Source organism: Mobula birostris, chromosome 8, assembly GCF_030028105.1.
Source record: "Mobula birostris isolate sMobBir1 chromosome 8, sMobBir1.hap1, whole genome shotgun sequence".
Lineage (NCBI taxonomy): Eukaryota > Metazoa > Chordata > Chondrichthyes > Myliobatiformes > Myliobatidae > Mobula > Mobula birostris.
The window spans coordinates 142,304,314-142,326,012 of NC_092377.1; the positions used below are offsets into that span (position 1 = coordinate 142,304,314).

The 21,699-nt window shown below is 41.6% G+C and overlaps 1 protein-coding gene across 1 annotated transcript in view; it reads left to right on the forward strand.

The window, feature by feature from the left end:
• Window positions 1-21,699, forward strand: part of LOC140202076 (scavenger receptor cysteine-rich type 1 protein M130-like) — a 68,792-nt gene that overhangs the window by 10,919 nt on the left and 36,174 nt on the right. Inside the window, exon 2 of the mRNA XM_072266937.1 lies at window positions 14,195-14,443. Coding sequence (XP_072123038.1) covers window positions 14,195-14,443 — 249 coding nt within the window. The remainder of the gene's footprint in view (window positions 1-14,194; window positions 14,444-21,699) is intronic.

The window sequence follows — 21,699 nt, forward strand, 5'->3', positions numbered from 1 at the left end:
TGATACGACAACTGCGATATGGCCTATTGAGTGCTTCTAGTACTTGTCACGTGATGTGGTTTCCTTTTACATTGGAATGACTTTCAGTTAGGTTCCACACATCTCTCTTTTCAATTTTTGGACTTGACTATGCTGCTAGCAATGTGAATCCATATACCCAATTCTAATTTCCAGATAAATGGTAATGTCTATAATATTGTTTTTTTACTCCATCCCTGCAGAGGAATTAACAAGATGAAGAGTCCTTCAAGTGAGATATTTGGTTGTGAGAACACCAGAAACAGAATGTTTTGTTCAAGAACATGGTGGAGCAAGTCCTGAGACACTTATACCTTCTACCTGATGGCAGCAGTGAGAAAAGAGTCTGGCCTGGTGGGTAAGGATCTTTGATGATCCTAGTGCCTGAGAAGAATAATGTGGGCAAGCATAATGACTGTTGTCTGGTGGCACTCACATCGACAGTGATGATATGCTTTGAGACGTTGGTCATGACAAGACTGAACTCCTGCCTCAGCAAGGACCTGGACCCATTGCAACTTGCCTATCGCCACAATAGGTCAATGGCAGATATAATCTCAGTGACTCTGCACATGGCTTTACACCACCTGGACAACACAAACACTTACGTCAGGATGCTGTTCATCGATTATAGCTCAGCATTTAATACCATCATTCGCACAATCTTGATTGAGAAGTTGCAGAACCTGGCCCTCTGTACCTCCCCCTGCAATTGGATCCTCAACTTCCTAACAGGAAGATGACAATCTGTGCAGATTGGTGATAATATGTCCTCCTCGCTGACGATCAACACTGTCGGACCTCAGGGGTGTATGCTTAACCCACTGCTCTACTCTCTTTATACACATGACTGTGTGGCTAGGTGTAGCTTAAATACCATCTGTAAATTTGCTGATGATACAACCGTTGTTGGGAGAATCTCAGGTGGTGACTCCAGGGCTTACTGGAGTGGGATATGCCAACTATTGAAGGGAAAGACGAAAGAACACATCCCAATCCTCACAGAGAGATCAGAAGTGGAGAGAGTGAGCAGTTTCAAGTTCCTTGGTGTCTAGATCTCTGAGGATCTAACCTCTCCCAGCATATCGATGTAGTTATAAAGAAGGCAAGACAGCGGTTCTACTTTATTAGGTGTTTGAAGGGATTTGTCATGTCAACAAATACACTCAAAAACTTCTACAGTTGTACCGTGGAGAGCATTCTGATCGGTTGCATCACTGTTTGGTATGGAGGGGCTACTGCACAGGACCAAAAGAAGCTGCAGAAGTTTGTAAATCCAGTCAGCTCCATTTTGGATACTTGCGTAAAAAGTACCCAGGACATCTTCAGGGAGTGGTGTCTCAAAAAAGCAGCATCTATTATCAAGGATCTCCAGCACCCAAGACATGACATTTTCTCACTTTTCTCATTTCCTCATCAGATAGCAGGTACAGAAGCTTGAAGGCACACACTCAGCGATTCAGGAACAGCTTCATGCCCTCTGCCATCCGATTCCTAAATGGATATTGAATCTGTGGACCCTGCCTCACTTTATTACATATACAGTATTTCTGTTTTTGCACATTTTTTAAAAATCTATTCAATATACGTATACTGTAATTGATTTTCTTATTTTTTTATTTTTTTTTTCTCTCTCTGCTAGCTTATGTATTGCATTGACCTGCTGCTGCTACGTTAACAAATTCCACGTCACATGCTGGTGATAATAAACCGATTCTGATTTTCATGTCAATGTGCTCAATGGTTGGAAGGTATTTGCCCGTGATGTACTTGCTGAATCTATTACCTTTTTGTAGGATTTTCTACGCAAACACATTGGTATTCTCATACAGGCCATATTGAAGCCAGTTAGTACACTGCCCACCACAATCTACATAAGTTTTCCAGAGATTTGATGACATGTCGAATCTCCGCAGGCTCCTGAGAAGGAGTTACTGCCAGGCTTTCTATACAATTATATTTACATGATTTGTCCAGGAGAGGTCCTCTGAAGTAGTGGTCTTATTGAAATTGAGCAAGAACTTGTTGCTGTTAAACCACTCAGCCAAATTTTCACGCTCCACCCTGTATGCCGATTCATCTCAATTTCTCTACGGCCCACTACAGTGGTGTCATCAGCAAACTTGTATATAGTGTTAGAGCTGTACGTAGTCACAGAGTCATTGGTATAAAATGAATAGGGCAGGGGCCTAAACACACGTCCCTGTGAAGCTTCTGTGCTGACGGAGATTGGGCAGTGGATGTTTTTGCCAATCTGAACTGAGTGGGACCTGCAAGTGGAGAAGTCTAAGATCCAATTGCATCAGTGGGCATTGAGGCTGAGGTGTTGGAATTTACTGATTAATTTTCAGTGGATGATGGTATTACATGCTGAGCTTTAATTGATGAAGATATGTGTGCACCTTTGCTGTCCCGATGTTTCTGGGTTGTGCAAACAGCCACATGGCAGCTGTGGTTGCTTCGGTCCGCAAACTCGAACGGATCCAAGTCGCCACTCAGACAGGAACTGAGATGCTTCAACACCAGCATCTCAAACAACTTCATCACTCTGGATGTGTGTATAGAATGTGTGACCAATGTGTCATACAGCATGTAGTGTTGCACCTCATTAAAAAAAAAACTCTACAAATAAAGGTAGATAATGCTTATTTTTATGGCTAAATGAGTAAATATATCACCTGAGAGGACTGAGATATTTTCACAAGAAGCATCTCATCTTGGCTTGGAACCAGCGAGACGGTTATGAGCCCATGTGTTCATAACACCACAAGACGATAAGATACAGGAGCAGAATTAGGCCATTGGGCCCATCGAGTGTGCTCCGCCATTTCCTGGCATAAGCACCGCTACTATCTCTGTCAGCGCATCCCAGGTACCTAACGCTCTATGTGTCAACAACTTGCCCAGTAAATTGCCTTTATATTTTCCCTGCCCTCATCTTCAACTACAATTTCTAGTATTTGACATTTATAACATGGAATAAATATTCTGGGTGCTGACCTCATCTATGCCTCGTAGACTTGTATATATTCTGATCAGGTCTCCCTGCATCCTCTGACACACCAACCAAAATAATTCTCATGTATCTAACCTCCCTTTAGAGCTAATGCGATCTAACACAGACAGTAAACTGGTAAAACTATTCTGCCCCCTGCTTAAAACACCCACAACTTCATAATGGAACCTACTGCTCCAGATACCAAGCAAATGTTTTGTACAACTGCATCATTAATTATGAATCATGAAAGGCATGGGTGCGAAGCGCTATCCTTTGATGTCCTTCTCCACTCTTCAGGCTTCCTCAGTATCTGTGACATGAACAAACTTACAAGAAAACCCATTTGTTATATCACATATAACTGAGCTCTCAGCACCAATCACTGTGGAACACCACAAAATACTCTCTTCCTGCGAGACTATTATTGTTCAATCACAACTCTCTGTCATTTAAGGGCAAGTCAATTCTGAATCCAATCCTGACCAACCCACCAGAGGGACACTTTTAAACAGGTTCCTGAAGTCCGTGTGGACAACATCCACTGTTCTACTGTCATCAACAGCTTTGGTCACATTCTGAAAAGCTATGTGTCGTTGGTGAAAGATAACTTGTCCTGCAGAAAACCATGTAGTCTGTTCCTCTTACCATATAATTTTGATTTTTAATTCCATCATATTAATCCTATCCCTTCAAAAGTGAAAAAAAAATCTCTACCACAACAGCCTCAAGTTCCTTGGATAAACCTATTTGCTTGTTTGTGGGTAGACAGGATCTTCATCAAAGTCCCGACAATCTTCACCTTTGCCTCTTTCTCTAAACTGGGATAAATCACATCAATCTCTGGAGATGCATTCATACGGATGCTCTTCAAAAATACTCAACATTATCTACTTCTTGAACTAAAAATGTCCTTGTGTATTGGAGTAGCTCATACCTATCCTATGTTCCTCTATGAATTCCTCATTTGTGACTAGAGATGCAAAATACCAGTTCTGTCCTCAGTCACCCTCTGGATCTGATTTGATGATTCTGACCCAGATAAGCATCCTCCCTTACTGATTGCCTATCAATATTGGTACATTAAAGGCATCCACTGTAGCAATATTGGATCATATAGATCTTCCCATCTTCTGCCTTCATATCTGTTCAGAGGTCCCAGTGATTATTGGGAGGCTAATTATACAATCCTCTAGAGTGACTGCAGATTTTGTCATTCTTCAATCTACCCATATTACCTCAGTGGATAGCCCTCCAGTTTGGCCCCCTGTGATGTCAGCTATGGCATTCTCCTTCATTAGTAATGCAAGTACTCCACCTTTTTTACTCCTTTTTCTATCACATTTGCAATATTAAAATCCCCGAAATTTGAGCTGTTAGTCCAGTCCCTCTCACAGCCATGTTTCTATCATGGAGACAACATCATAGATAATTAATTGATCCAGGCTCTAAATTCACCAGCTTTACATTTAATACGCCTTTTTTTTTTTTGGCATGGACACACTTCAGTCTGTCTGTAACAGAATATTCCTTAACCTCTCTCTTTGTGTCTTTTCTTTCAGATATAAATTTTATAAACTCTACTTTCCCTTCAAACTCCACAACTTCTGATATCAGATTTGGATCCATACTATTGTAACTATGATCTCTAGAGATTCACCCTGCCTATCCTAATGTTACGTGACCACCCAGAGACTTTGTTGACCTTGACATCATGGAACCACCTTATCATCCCAGATTTAATTTTGAGCCACAGAATTACCTCTCTGTATCTCTGATTTTAGAATCCCATATCATTTTCACTCAACTGAAATATATATACTCTGCCAGCAGTTGTTACAGTGTTCTGGCAAGCTCTGCCATTTATCCCCTGGAGAGGAACCCACATCTCAAACACGCAAAGTTGTACTTTTGACAGGTGCGTAGGCACTGGGGTTTGGTGCGACATGAAAGTACTATTTAAAGCCATCTCAGCCTTCTGTCTGCACGTCAGCGTGTGCAACTGCTGGTTCAACTGAATCACGATGTCTGAGATGAGGTGAAACAGGAACAACCTCACCAAACATAGTCTGCAGGGACTCCTGACCCCTGATCTCCTACATCTGGTGGCAGGTGCATATCACTCCATTACTGCCATTGCTACCCGTCCGGTGAAACAAATGGAGTAGAATTAAGGAAAAGCAAACTTAGCTTGTGCTTACATTGCTGTTGGTAGTTTTTACTGAAGCCTTGTAGTCAAAAAGGAACCAGCAGTACACGGGAACTTTCACCATAATATCAATACCTTTTGTTCTCTCCAAACAGGTACTTACCTGCAAACTTTCAAATGTGTCCGGCTCCTCGTCTCAGCTGCAGATTGTTCTGTCACTCATCCTTCTACATCGCTTTGGAGAATCTGCCTCCTTGCAGCTGGATTTCTATCCATGAACATTAATATATTTTGTAAAGAAAACTTTATTGTTGTAGAATTTTGTCACGCACGTAAAAGCCATAAGAAGGAAGGTCTTCGTGAAGTGGGGCATATCAGAATCTTTAACTCAGGGTATGCGAGAGTGTGAGGGAGAGATGGTATCGGTAAAAGAAATACATTACGCAGTATAGGAGATGATGATCCCAGCAAAATATATGGAGGGATGCTGAAAGCTCGAAATAATAGACTTAAAGTACATTTTAAGGCACATTAAAATGATCATGGGTGCGGGAGAATATTATTCCCTTCTAGGGAATTGAGACATTTTTGCAAAGTGACTTTTATGCCCGGGAAAATGACATCATTTTTTTCTTTAGTCATTTCGTGTGGAAACAACATAGAATATTTGTGTGACATCGAGAGATGGAGGTGAATAAAGATGATGATAAGATAAAATATATTTGTTCTTTGGTTTCATGAATATTGGTCACACAAGAAAAGTAATTAAAGGGCATTCAGCACGGAGAGTCGTTTAGCGTTTTCAAGCACTTGCTGATAGTGTGCGTCGGGACGGGATCTCGGAATCATTTGTTAAAGTGGTAAACTGTGCCGTGGGTATGTGACAAATGAGAAACATGATCACAGACAGCGACCACTTACACTAAAACACAGTCTTTGCAATGGGCTCAAAAATCCTCTCGGGCGGTAAATGTATATGACCAAATGCATTTAGAGTGGAAATATCGGGTCAATGACTTTACTCAGTTCATTGTTTCTTAGGAGGAGGTGAAAATGAATCCGAGATGTCCATGAAAGGACATGTCCTTTCTCATTGGCGCATTTCAGTAAACTGTCGTTCATGCCTACATGTTGTGAAAATCTATGGCTTGATTGTTTTTTTACCATAAATGGTGGCTGTCAAAGAGTGAGCTTTCAGATCAGTCGGAATGTTAGAACGTTTTAGAAGTGTTAAACTCAAGAGCCACCGCTATCACTGACTACTACGAAAATGCTGTGGTCGTTGTCGGCACTGCTTATGTTGCAGATCTGGAAATGTGAGTTTATTGAGATTTTTCTGTTACTGGCGTGTTGTTTGTTATTAATGTCTACAGTATTTTCGTGTAATATTATCGCTCTGTTACCAGTAGATGTGGAGTGTGGAATACAAAAACAAATGTGATTCTCTCTCAAGTTTGACATTGTGATGAAAAAAAATGTGGATATGTTTAAACAGTGGAAAATGTCTTTCTCCTGTCAATTGCTCAACTATCCAAATCAAATCTTAATGTGATTTAATTATAAGAGACAAATGGCAAAAGAGACCAGAAAACGGTCTGATTTATTTCTGATTTGAAATGATAGAAATGGAGCACTGAAATTTTGTATTAACGTTGTAGTTAAATTGAATACGTATTTTGGAAGTTTTTTGCCCTCTCTTTCTCTTTTGTTAGTATGGTTTTTGACCTGTTATAAGTGTTTCCATTAAATCATGGACTTCAGATTTTGAACTTATCATTGAGATTTCTGTCAAACAGTAAACAGTGAAATTGCACCTAAACAATGTCGTTGTGTATCTTAATGTTACAAACACTTACTAAAGCCTATCAGACCTTCTGAGGCATAGGCCGCCGACATGCTCGAGTAGCTCGCTGGACCCCTGAGCCAGAAATGAGGTTTTTAGAGCTTCTGTTGTTGTTTCTGTTGCACTGGAATCCTTTGGCATTGGGTTGCTAGCCCCATGGCCAACTTCTCCTCTTTTCGCTGCCTTGCTTGGGACCGTCCATGGGGATGTTTCTCATAAACATCACATCCGCAGCATCTGCGAATTATCATGCTAAATTGGTTATTAATTTGAGTTTATCAGACACGGTGAGCAAGAACTGTTGGGACACAGTGCACCAGAACTTGGTGTATGTAACTCACTGAGCTTGAACAGACGCTGAAACTGTAGCCGTTAGAGCCTCAACGCTCGCACACATTCTTATCACTGGAAATTATGAATTACACCGCTATCTCGTAACATGTGAACCCGTGAAGTGAGCATTTTTTTTAATGCAGTTATTTCAGATTTTGAAAAGGCTTTTCACATTTATCCTGGTATACAGCGAACACTGTTAAACTTAACACTGCTGGTATTATTCTTAAATACAGCATTTGAAAGCTGGGAGCTGTGGAACTTCCAAAGGGTGCTGCAGATTAATTATTCTTCAAATATACGATATTACTTAATTCTGCATTTTAATTCAGCACTTTTGTACGCCCCCGGAGAAAACAAACACATGCTTTTCTTAGTGTATTTTCCCGAGTTCCAATCTATAGATGTGAAGAATCGCAGATGTTATGAGTTTGAACTTTCTTCCACTTTCGTGGTCCCTCTGTCCGAGTTAAAGTTACCGTGCAGAATTTTGTGAAAATGGCGACTGTATTCTTTATCTCCTTTCAGTACAGTATTTGTTCGTCTCATTAAATCCCCATCCACAAACTAACGAGTAATCTGAACCGATATTACAAACGGAATACTCATCGGAGTTGTTCAGAACTGAAGAGTAGTCACTGTTGCGAAACAACACAGCGGAGTGTAGTGTGTATAACTCAGTCAACGTGAGCAGCGGCCAACGCTGGAGCTGTTCCTGGTTGAACGCTGGCAACCCGTTCCTATCACTGGTAATTATCAGTTACCGCTCTTTCTACCACCGCGCGGCACAGTGAAGCAAACGAGCTTGAATAATGTATATTAGATCAGGTTTTAGACACGTTTTTCATTAATAAAATCATTCTGTTATGTTGAGAACACTTAATATTGAGAACAAGAGAAAACCTGCAATTTCTGGAAATTAAAGCAATACACACAAAAATGTCCTGGTGAAGGGGCTCGGCCCGAAACGTCGACTGTTTACGTTTTACAACAGATGCTGCCAGTTCTGCATGTTCCTGCAGCATTTTGTGAGGACGCAGAATATTATTTTTGTTATTGTTCTTAAATTATTCGAAGGATGCTAACACTGAAACTTTCATACAGATGATAATGTGTTGGAATTCAACGAGTTATCAAATATCTTGATTTATGTGTGATTATATATCAAACTGATTTTAAAAGAGAAATGTTGTACGTTTATGCGTCCTGAGAAAAGCAACCAAACTTTTTGACAACGCACTTTCCCATGTTCCATTATATGCACGCGTGGAAAATCGCATTTCCTGAGCTGTTGAACTTAATTCCATATTCCGTTTTCCTCTGTCCAAGTTAAACGATGGACAGATTTTAGTAAAATAAACACGCGACTATATTATTTATTTCCTTCCGAATATTTTATTGATAACGTTTATTGATTGACTGTCAAATAGCGGGAGCCTTCTGGAGGACAGCACCATCAAGTAAATGAGAAATTGAGTTAACATCAAGTTGTCTGCTTAACATTTATGGAAAGAAAAAGAAATAAAATATTTCCCTATTATTCGGCTCATACAAACTAATTTGTCGAGTGTTACTATGTATATTGTTTACTTTTAGCTTGTTTGTTGCATTTTTCTGTGGTTGGCTGCTGCTTTTAAAATAGAATATGGCATCTGTAAACTTTTATTCGCAGATGAATTTCGGAAATGTTTCACTCCACAGAATAGGGGTGCGCAAATTATAAAGTTTTTGACTATGAATGCTTCTTCCTCGGGATTGTGATATCCGAGGGGATACTGGTTCTCTGTATTTAAGGATAGCTTAAGCTGGTCAGAATACAAAAACATGGCTATTTCATCCATAAGACATTCGTAGGAATTGGACCCTACAGGCACTATTTCACGCTGCAATTATTGTTCAGAACTTCTCATTAAGTGAACATCTAAGCAACTTCAAAGTTAATTTGTAATATACGTCAGCATACGTCCACCTGCGGAACTTTAAATAGCAGAACTTTGTTTCGTTATATTTGCCGTTGCAAATAAAGATAACTTAAATTCACCGTCCGAAAACAGAGTTATATCGTCATGCAAACAAGCAGCATGCAAAGATCCGCGTCCATTCACCGAATCTGCGCAGATCAGCAACAACTCCTTTATAAGTCATTCCTTTTTCAATTTCCTTCTTTCTCAATCTACCGGCGTGATTGTACCATTCACCCACATAAAAGAGATAATTTACAGTGGTGATTCAACTTACCATGAAGCCTGTCCATGCGTATATTTAAGGCGGAAGGTGATCGTTTACTTATTGGTCAGGGTATCAAAAGATATGGCGAGAAGACAGGTGCATGGAGCTCAGTGTGAAACAGGAGAAAATCTGCAGATGGTGTAAATCCAAGCAAAATGCAGAGAATGCTGGAGAAAGACAGCAGGCAAGGCAGCATCTATCGACAAGTGTACTGCAGACGTCCTGCCGAAGGGTCGCTGCCCGAAACCTCGAGTGTTCCGTTTCCATAGATGCTGACCGGCCTGCTGAGTTCCTCCAGCATTTCGTGTGTGCTTATGGGGTTGAGTAGGATCCGTGAACAGTAACGATGCAAAGGCGGAGCAGACTTCTTGGGCTGAATGGCCTTATCCTGCTCCTATGTCTTATGGTTCAAAACTGCACACAATTTTCCAATTTGAGCCTCACTGATGTTTTATAGAATTTCAAGATAACAGCCCAGCTCCTGTACTCAATATATTGTTATGTGAAGGTTTTCTTTACGACCCTATCTACCTGTGACGCCACTTGAAACCCCCTTACACACGGAACGATGGATCTTTATTACTAGAATCCTCTCGTCTGCAGCACTACTTCGTGCGCTATCGCTCACCTAACCAATCGCTATTGCATGCCACAAGTCACAGGTCTCCAGTGTGAGAGGGAATCATATTAATCCTCACTCTGGATCCTTCTGTAAAACCAATGTCTAATCCAATTTACTACTACTTCTTGAATGCCAAGCGACTGAACGATCTTGACCAAGTTTTCATGCGAGACTTTGTCAAAGATCTTGCAACCTCAATGTGGACAACATCCACTGCTTTGCCTTCATCGCCTTTCCACGGAACATAATTGAAAAGTTCTGTAAGATTGGTTAGATACGACGTTCGACGGGCAAGCTCATGTTGAGTATCCTTAATCAATCGCTGTCTAGCCAAATACCTATGTACACGGTCTCCTAGTATATTTTGCAATAGCCTTCCACTTCTGACGTCAGCCTCACCGGCCTACGATTTTCTGGCGTGTCCCTACAGCTTCTCTTGAACAACAGAACAACAACACCTATCCTCATATCCTGCGGTATCTCATGCGTGGATAAAAGTCTTTTGAACATCTCTACCAAGGCCCCTGCAGTCTCTGCATTAGCCTCGTTCAGGTTTCGAGAGAATACCTTGTCAGGACCCAGGGATTTATCCAATCTAATTTGCTCCAAGAGAACAAACGCTGCCTGCTCTGTACATTTTATCGGGTCCAAGAACTCCCTGCTGCATTGGTTGAAATCTATAAAATCTTTAACTTCCCCGAGTAAATACAGATGCAAAAGAAATCGTTTAAGATCACTGCCGATCTCTAATTGCTCCTCGCATAGATTAGTACAATAATTTACCGAGGACAAATTTTGTCTATTGCTATCCGTTTGCTCTTAATGTATCTTTAGAAGCTCTTAAGATTCTTCCTCACCTTCTCTGCAACAAAATAAAACTCAAGCCTTGCTTTAGCATTCCTGATTTCCTTGTCTTGCATTCCTTGTACTGCTCAAGTACCTCATTTGTTCCAGTCTGCCTGTACCTGCTGTATAGGCAGACTGGAACAAATGCTCCTTGTTTTCCTTAACCAGGGGCTCAATACCTCTCAAAAACTAAAGTATATTGAACCTGTTCATCTTGCCTTTTACTCAGGCAGAAACATACAACCTGTATTTTCAAATTTTCACTTTTGTGGTCGTCATGGACACAGGAGGTCTCTCCGCATTTCCACATCCGGCAAGGGGAATATTTCAGTATCAAATCTGGTACCGCACTGCTCCAGATATGCAATAAGAGAAATAATACATTAAAACACAGTATTTCCTCGTGGAAGCCTCAATGAGCCAAGCCTCAACTCAGCACTCCAGCACTGGTCCAGTCACAAAAGGGCGACTTAAACTTAACTTATTTTTGTTGGTCCTTGCTAAGTGCAATCCATTGTCTTCTCTGGAACTGTCCAGAGCAAAATGTGCCGACTTTTACTTCTACTTCTTTTAAACTCTCCCACCGCCCATCACGTTAACCCAAACCGATAGCTCCTCAGGTCTGTCCACAGTCCACAGTAAGAGGAACTGTTTACCATTGGATGAAACTCAATACTGTTGATAGTCTTCCTAGAAGTGTTACCCTGCAAAGGTCACAAGAAGAGCACAACGTGTAATACTGATGAAGGTGAAAAAGAATCTAAAGGTAACAGCAAAATACCTGCAATAATCTCTGTGCATATATCCACCATGGAGGAAACCACTGCTTTCCAAAAAAAAACTTTGCTGCAATTCCCAACTTTGCAAAAGACCACCTCGATGTTCTCCAACACTCCTGGGACAGCGTTCTGTGCACAGATGAGAAAAAAAGTTAAATTTTTTGGCAGAAATGCACATTGCTATGTTTGGTGAAAAAGGGACACTGCTGACCAACACCAAAACCTCATCCAAACTGTGAAGCATGATGGAGGGAACGTCATGGTTTGGGGCTGATCTGCTGCCTCAGGGCCTGGATAGTTTGCTGTCATGGAGGGAATATGAATTAGAAATTGTATCAAGATATTTTACAGGAGAATGTCAGGGTGACAGTCCGAAACCTGAAGCTTGAGAGAAGTTGAATAATGCAACAAGGCAACAAACCGAAAGACAGGAGTAAATCAACACCAAAGTGGTTCAAAAAGATGTTATTTCGAGTTTGGAATAGTCGAGTCAAAGTCCTGCACTTAATCCTATAGAAATATTGTGGAAGCACATGAAGCAAGCAGTTCATTCGGGGAAGCTCACCAACATCCCAGTTATTGCTGTGCAAGGGGGTCATACCAGTTACTGAAAACAAAGGTTCACATACTTTTTTCCAGCAAATGCATGTAATATTGGATTTTTTCTTAATAAAGAAATGAACAAGTATTCTGTTTTTGTGTTACTTATTTAATTGGGTTCTCCTTATCTAGTTTTAGCACATGCAAAGGTCTGATCACATTTTCTACAGGGTTCACAAACTTTATCGCACCACTGCTAAGGATGTTGCCAGGACTGGCAGATTTGAGTTACAGAGGAAGGTTGAACAGATTTGCAGTTTATTCCCTGGATCGTATTTGGAGAAGAGCTTATAGAGACACACAAAATTATGTCACGTACAGATAGAGTGAATATATGCAGGACCTTTCCCTCAACTTTGGTGATGGGTTCGAGTAAAATATGAAATATTTACTGGGAATCAGAGGGAAACTTCTACGCTCAGACGTTGGCGCGAGCGTAAAGAATCGTGAATTCTATTGGTGGATGCGGTGTCAATTGCAACACCTAAAGACGTTTGAATAGTTACATAGGTCGGAGGGCTTCGGAGGGCTACGAAGGGCTATGCCTTGGGTGCTGGTAGATGGGACTGGAAAAAATACTAGGTACGCACGGAATAATGGGCTGATTGGTCTGTTTCTGTGCAGTAGTGCTCTATGACTGTTTTATTTAGCTAAAGCCAGTTCATTTGGGCAAATTTGAGATGTCACGAGTGGGGTAGGGTAATCACCGGGGTCCTAAAAAAACTACTTTTCTGTGTCTCACTTGCCTTACACTCGTAGAGGCGGACACATCGTCGGCCATCCACAGGAGTTGTAGAGGAGAACTAAACAGATGTGATCTCTAACCTCACAATGTGAGGATGTGTCCGGATGTCAGCACACCGAAAGTAATTTTCAATGCAAAAACACAATGTGAAATAACAGCTGTCGACTTGTGATAATGGTGTCATTAAAACAAATATATGAGAAAGTGAAACCACTCTTCTATAACAGTTCGGTAGACACCGCCTCACATCATTAAGACATTTCTCGCTGATGGATTTATAAGTTTGATAACCTGCCTCCCATGAAACCTCCGCTTCTACGTCCCAACGCGACAGCTCCACAACTAAATCTAATCATGTTTTTTTCTTGTTTTAGGGCGTCCGGGGAATTGTCAGCCTGACCGATCAGGTAATCTTTCTTAATTATCATTACGCGTAGGGCTGGGTCTGCTTGTCACTGAAAATCAAGCTGAGAAGTGACTGCTGAAATCCCGTGCAGTAATTCGGCAGAGAAATGATTCCGCTGACATTGTCCAAAAGCTTAAAGGTGTTCACACAGTTTATTTTTGAGTGTTGAGGCTGAAATCACGTTAAGGCTCATTTTAACCCTTTCTCCTTTGGGCCCCAGTTAGAGGAATGTCTCCTCCCGTCCAAACAAGTTTGGGTTCTATCACTGAATTGATGAGGGCTGAGTGCAGTGGGATACTGAACTGAGAAGTCTAACAGCTGTTCCCCGAAAAGAGAAAACGATCCCTCAGCTCATCCTTTTTTTTCGTCTGCGAAACGCTTTGTTCTCCGGAACAACCGGATGGCTCCCGGTTCACCGGATGATCACGAGCTTATTCTCTGTTTTTGTCACGTTTATCAGTTCGTGCGTTGTCTGCCGCAGCCTGATAGTTCGTTTGATCATAATATAGCACCTGCGGAGTTTAAATGCTTGGGGTGGGTGGGCAGAGGGAGCGGTTTACTGAGCATCGAGTAGCAGCAATCTTAAACTAACGTTAAAGATTGATCTTTCATTAATTGATATTTTTCAGAAAGCGTGAAGTTGAGGTTGATGAACAGAGGCAGTCGATGTGCCGGGAGACTGGAGGTTCACTACTGGGGAATCTGGGGGACTGTGCACAGTTATACTTGGGACCTACAAGACGCGACTGTGGTGTGCCGGGAGCTGGGTTGCGGCAAAGCGGTGGATGCCCCGGGGTGGGGTCACTTTGGAGCAGGTTCCGGACCCGTTGTGACCCAAAAAGTTCAGTGCAACGGAAACGAAGCAACCCTGCGGGAGTGTAAATCTAACACATGGGGTCATTATGCGTGGCCTCACTCCAATGATGCTGGTGTCATCTGCTCAGGTAAAAATCAGAATTTTGTCCCTTCCATCCCGCTGGATTGATGACTCCATGATGTCCCAGCTGTAAAATAGCGCGAGCTGATAGCCCACCCCCAGTGAAGTGAAACTCAATTGAGTTATGTCGAAATTATTCCCGTCATGTTGTGATTGCAATTTGTGTTACTGAGCCAATTTTTGTCTGCCTTTGTGGGGAAGCTTTGTGTATTCCCCTCATGATTTACACATCTCAATAAAGAGTTAAGTCCTCGTTTCTCCACAATTATAGTGCAGCCAGACAGATAGCATCTGTGAATATAGAATAACAACTTCCCAAAGGTCAAGTGCTGGAAATGTGAAATAACCTCAAAAGATGTTGCAATCAGTGCAATCCCGTATAACAACTGTGGTGCCGAAATTAGAGTTAACACACTTTGTATCCCCGTCTTTGCAAAATATTTTCCTTCCGTGTGTCCATGTAGTTCCTGCTACAAAATAGGTCTCGGTTAAAAAGAAACAACATAGTAACTGCTACTCCCTCCCTACAAATGCTGCCCGACCTGATAAATAAGACAAAACAAAGAAGCAGAAGTCGGCCATTAGGCCCATCGAGTCTGCTCCGCCATTTTATCATGAGCTGATCCATTCTCCCATTTAGTCCCACTCCCCCGCCTTCTCACCATAACCTTTGATGCCCAGTCTCCTCAGACACCTGTGAATCTCTGCCTTAAATACACCCAATGACTTGGCCTCCACTGCTGCCCGTGGCAATAAATTCCATATATTCACCAACCTCTGACTAAAAAAAAAAAATCTTTGCATTTCTGTTCTGAATGGACGCCCATCAATCCTTAAGTCATGCCCCCTCGTACTAGACTCCCCCACCATGGGAAACAACTTTGCCACATGCACTCTGTCCATGCCTTTCAACATTCGAAATGTTTCTATGAGGTCTCCCCTCATTCTTGTAAACTCCATGGAATACAGTCCAAGAGCGGACAAACTTTCCTCATATGTTAACCCTCTCATTCCCGGAATCATTTAGTGAATCGTCTCTGTACCCTCTCCAACGTCAGCACATCCTTTCTTAAATGAGGAGACCAAAACTGTCCACAGTACTCCAAGTGAGGTCTCACCAGTGCCTTATGTTGCCTCAACATTGCTTCCTTGCTCCTATACTCTATTCCTCTAGAAGTGAATGCCGACATTGTATTCGCCTTCTTCACTACCGACTCATCCTGGAGGTTAACCTTAAGAGTATCCTGTACGAGGAATCCCAAATCCCGTTGCATCTCAGAACTTTGAATTCTTTCCCCATTTAAATAATTGCCTGCCCATTTATTTCTTCTTACAAAGTGCATAACCATACACTTTCCAACATTATATTTGATTTGCCACTTCTTTGCCCATTCTTCCAATCTATCCAAGTTTCTCTGCCAACTGTCCGTTTCTTCAACACTACCGGCCCCCCCCCACCTATCTTGGTATCGTCAGCAACCTTAAACACAGTGCCATCTATTGCATAATCCAAATCGTTGATGTACAATGTAAAAAGAAGCGGCCCCAACACGGACCCCTGTGGACCACCACTGGTAACTGGCAGCCAACCAGAACAGGATCCCTTTATTCCCACTCTCTGCTTTCTGCCAATCAGCCAACACTTTATCCACATTTGTAACTTTCCTGTAATTCCATGGGCTCTTATCTTGTTAAGTAGCCTCATGAGTGGCACCTTGTCAAAGGCCTTCTGAAAATCCAAATATACAACATCCACTGCACCTTCCTTGTCTAGCCTACTGGTAATTTCCTCAAAAAATTGTAATAGGTTTGTCAGGCAGTATTTTCCTTTGAGGAATCCATGCTGAGTTCTGCCTATCTTGTCATATGCCTCCAGGTACTCTGTAACCTCATCCTTGACAATCAAATCCAACAACTTCCCAACCACCGATGTCAAGTTAACAGGTCTATAATTTCCTTTTTGCTTTTGGAGGCCTATGAAGAACTGCCATCACGGTCCTTTTACCCCTGCGATTTCTTAGCTCAACCCATAAAGATTCTGCACCTTCCGATCCTATATCATCTCTTTCTAATGATTTAATATCATTTCTTACCAATAAAGCCACGCCTACCTTCTGCCTACCTTCTGCCTACCTTCCTATCCTTCCGATACACTGTGTTTCCTTGGACGTTCAGCTCCCAGAGACATGCATCCTTTAGCCACGTCTCAGTGATGTCCACAATATCATACCTGAAAATCTGTAGCTGTACGACAAGATCACCCACCTTATTCCAGAGTTTTTGGTTTAAGATCAGATTTATTGCATTTGAGTTTATTTTATGTCGACACGACACTGGTCACGACATTGAATACTAACCTGACACTGCGTGAGTGGCAGGGTAGTGTGAGACTCAATGGCAAATCTGCGCGTCCCGTGAGCCAGTTCCCTCGTGGTACTTTCATTTGTGATGTTACCTTCAGTAACATGGAAATTAAGTGCAATGCACTTGGTCGAGACTGAATACTGTTGTGTGTCGGTAATGGAGAAAATGAGTGCCCATCGTGGTAGAAAGGATGGTTAAGACGTTGGAAATGTACTTAGATGAGTTACTTTGTTCTGAATGATCTCAAATATCTTGAGCATTATGGGAGTCGATCCATGTTAGTATTGCCTGACATTCCTGAATTTTGACTCATCAATAATAACATGATATTGGGGAAAATCAAAAGACACATTTGCAACCTGATATTTAAAGGTTGCATAAGTGTTGTCGCCGTTGCCTTAGTGCGTCCCACCTGGTTTAGGTTCTGTTAATGTTTGACTGATAAGTTACAGATGATGTGATGTGCAATCTCAGAATGTCGAGGAGAGATGATGTGAGCTCCTCTTGTATTCCTGACACTTGGCCAGTATGAACGCATTACATCACGTATAAGCTCATACTTGATTAATATTTAGGCTTTGCACTACCTGATCTGGAAATGAGGGCAAATGTTAAAAAGCATCAGAGAAATTCATCTGCTTTCAAGATATAGAGAAAATGCTACGTAGGCTGGTGCCCACAATGAAGCTAACTCAGTCCAAAACTTTTTGCATCTTCTTTAAATCCTGTGCGGTAGCCCTCCCGCCCCGATTCCCACACACCCCATACCAGAATGCGATGCTGCCAGTTATAATGCTCTGCACGGTACAACTGTAAAAAATTGCGAGTGTTTTTGGTGTCATACCAAATCTCTTCAAGCTCGAATAAAATGCATTCGCCATCTTGCCTTATTTGTAACTTCATCGATAAATTGGACCCAAGATATAGTCTAGGAAATGTTGTCACCCAGGAATTTGAAAGTGCTAACTCATTCCACTTCTGATCCCCCTATGTGGACAGGTATCTGTACCTTCTTCTTCACCTTTCTGAAGTTCACAATCAATTATTTGGTTCAGTGAAGGTTGTTGCTGCAATACCACACAATTGCTTTATATATCCCGTTCTGTACGACTCTCATTACTATCTAAAATTCTGCCAACAATTATTGTGTCACCAGCGAATTTGCAGATCGGATTTGAACTGTGCCTAAACACACAGTCATAGGTGTAGAGAGCGTGAAGCAGTAGGCGAAGCACACATCCTTGAGGTGTTCCAGTGTTGATAATCAGCGAGGTGGAGATGCTTTTTCTGATCATCGCAGACATTGCTTTTCTGCTTAGGAAATCAAGGATCCAGTTGCACAGGATGGTACAAAAGACCCAGGTCTGGAACATTCGGTCAGAATGGTTGGAATGTTTGTTTTAAGCACTGAACTCTGGTCAATAAACAGCATCAATAAATTATGGTAGTTTCCAAATCCTCCAAGGTAGCATGAAGAGCCAATAAGTGGGATAGCCATCCGTAAATGCAACCTGGTATTTTTGTCTTTTAAATGCCACTAATCTAGCTATCAGTTGTCTACGAACCTTCTGGCTTTTGATTCGGGTATGTACAGTATGTTCTCGTTGGCCCATAGTCGTCCACAAGAAGTAGAAGATATGAAACATCGGGTAGGCAGAACAATATTATTTTAAGCTGCGGCCGTATAGAAATCAAATTGAACAATGCTTGGAATATCGGCACATTTATCTCGATAAATATGAGGGAATGCGGCTTAGTTAGCAATCGAGGACTTGAGATACAGTAAGGAGGAACAGAAGACGGAATGTTGAAGAAGTTTAATAAATAGAAAGATCTTGCTGTTCATAGCTTCATAGATCGATTTAAAGTGGCAACAAAGGACGGAAGGCTTCAGAGATCTTATAACATCTTTTTCTCTCAGAGGTCAAAATAAAGCATAAAAGAGTTGGGTCATCGTAACAAAACTTTATAAAACACTATTTAAGTTGCACTTGGAAAACTAACTGCAGCTCAGCAGCCATTTTATAAGAAACTTTGGGAATGATTTTACTTGATGAGTCGCAGAAGAGATGAACAAGGATTTTTCTTGAAAGAGGAGTTTATTTATGGAGAAAAGACTGGAAAGACTGAATTCATTTTCTACAAAAGAACAAGGCCGACATGCGACCTGATAGATTTGTGTAGAAATGTGAGGAAAAGATGGTTAGATTTTCAGAAATCAATCAAGAACATAAAAGCAAGCAAGTGAGTTAAAGTGGATATAGGTTTAAAGTTGTAATTGTGACCTATAAGACGCGACCGTGTTGTGCCTGGAGCTGGGTTGCAGCAAAGCGGTGGATGCCCCGGGGTGGGCTCACATTGGAGCAGGTTCCGGACCTGTTGAGGTCCAAAATATTCAGTGCAACGGAAACGAAACAACTCTGCGGCAATGTACATCTTACTCTTGGGGTCATTATGCGCCGTCTCACTCCAGTGATGCTGGGGTTATCTGCTCATGTAAAAATCAGAATTTATTCCCTTCCATCCCGCCGGATTGATGACTCTATGATGTCCCGTCTGTAAAATAATGCGGGCTAACAACCCGCCGCCAGTGATGTGAAACTAAATCTGGGCTGTGTCGAAATTATTCCCGTCATGTTGTGATCGCTATTTGTGTTACTGAAAATTTAACCGATATTAATTAAACACGTACATTTAGTACACAGTACTGGACACGATACAGCATTTGAAAGGGCTCAGCAGTCAAGTAGCATCTATGGAGCAAGATAAAATACTGTCAGTGCTGATACTGATCCGGAAATGAACTACTGAGAAATTTTATACCAGAGATAATGCACATTGCGCTGAGTTCCTCCATAGTATGTTTTTAGTTGTTCCATTTTCCAGCATTTGCATCGACAGAGTCATGGAGTTGTCTGCCCTCGGGGGAAAGCTTTGTGTATTCCCCTCATAATTTACGCACCTCAATAAAGATTTAAATCCTCGTTTCTCCACGATTATAGTGCACCCAGACAGATAGCATCTGTGAATATAAGAATAACAATTTCCCAAAAGCCAGGTGCTGGAAATGTGAAATAACGTAAATGTAAAAATGTTGAAATTACTGCAATCTCGTATAACAACTGTGGAGCAGAAAGCAGAGTTAACACCTTCTTTGTATCACCATCTTTGCAAAGTATTTTCCTTCCGTATGTCCATGTAGATCCTGCTGCAAAATAAAGTTATAAAGAAACAATATAATAACTCCTGCGCCCTCCATACAAATGCTGCCTGACCTGAGATATAATTCGAGAGTTTTTGGTTTAAGATCAGATTTATTGCATTTGCGTTTATTTTATGTTGACACGACACTGAATACTAACATGACGCTGCGTGAGTTTCAGGGTACTATGAGAATCAATGGCAGATCTGTGCGTCCCATGAACCAAATCCCTCGTGGTACCTTCATTTGGAATGGTACCTTCAATAACATGGAAATTAAGTGCAATGCACTTGGTCGAGACGGAATACTGTTGTGTGCCAGTAATGGAGAAAATGAGTGCCCATCGTGGTAGAAAGGATGGTTAAGGTGTCGGAAATGGACTCAGATGAGTTACTTTGTTCTGAATGAGCGTTGTGGGAGCTGATCCATGTTAGCATTCCCTGACATTCTTGAATTTTGACTCATCAACAATAATATCAGATTGGGGAAAATCAGAAGAGACACTTGCTCCCTGACAATTAAAGATTGCATATGTGTTGTCGCTGTAGCATTTGTGCATTCCGTCTGGTTCAAGTTCTGTTCACGTTTGACTGCTAAGTTACAGGTGATGTGATGTACAATCTCAGAATGTCAAGGAGAGATGATGTGAACCTCAATTGTATTCCTGACACTTGGTCAGTATGAACGCATTACATCACGTATGAGCTCATACTTGATTAGTATTTAGGCTTTGCACGTCCTGCTCTGCAAATGAGGGAAAATGTTAAAAAAGCATCAGAGAAATTCATCTGCTTGCAAGATATAGAGAAAATGGTATGTAGGCTGGTGCTCAAGATGAAGCAGACTCAGTCCACAACTTTCTGTAGCTTCTTCAAAATCCTGCGTGGTAGCCCTCCCACTGCCATCCCCACACACCCCATACCAGAATGCGATGCTGCCGGTTATAATGCTCTCCACAGTACAAATGTAAAACATTGCGATTGCCTTTGGTGTCGTATCAAATCTTTTCAAACTCGAATAAAATACATTCGCCGTCGTGCATTATTTGTAACTTCATCGATATATTGGACGCAAGATATAGTCTAGGAAATGTTGTCACTCAGGAATTTGAAATTGCTAACTCATTCCACTTCTGATCCCCGTATGTGGACTGGTGCATGTGCCCTCTTCTGAACCTTTCTCCAGTTCACAATCGGTTCTTTGGTTCAGAGAAAGTTGTTGCTGCGATACCACACAAATGCTTTATATATGTACATGTATATGGATTTCAGCAAGGCATTTGATAAAAGTCATAGTCATACTTTATTGAACCCGGAAGAGTACGACTAATTAATATTAATCAATATTAATCAAGTATGAGCTCATAGGTGATGTAATGCGTTCATACAGACCAAGTGTCAAGAGTACAAGTGAAGTTCACATTATCTCTCCTCGACATAAAGTACCCAATGCGAGGCTTATGGAGAAAGTAGGGAGGCATGGGATCCAGGGGACATTGCCTTGTGGATCCAGAACTGGCTTGCCCACAGAAGGCAAAGAGTGGTTGTAGACAAGTCATATTCTGCATAGAGTTTGGTCACCAGTGGAGTGCATCAGGGATCTGTTCTGGGACCCTTACTCTTCGTCATGTT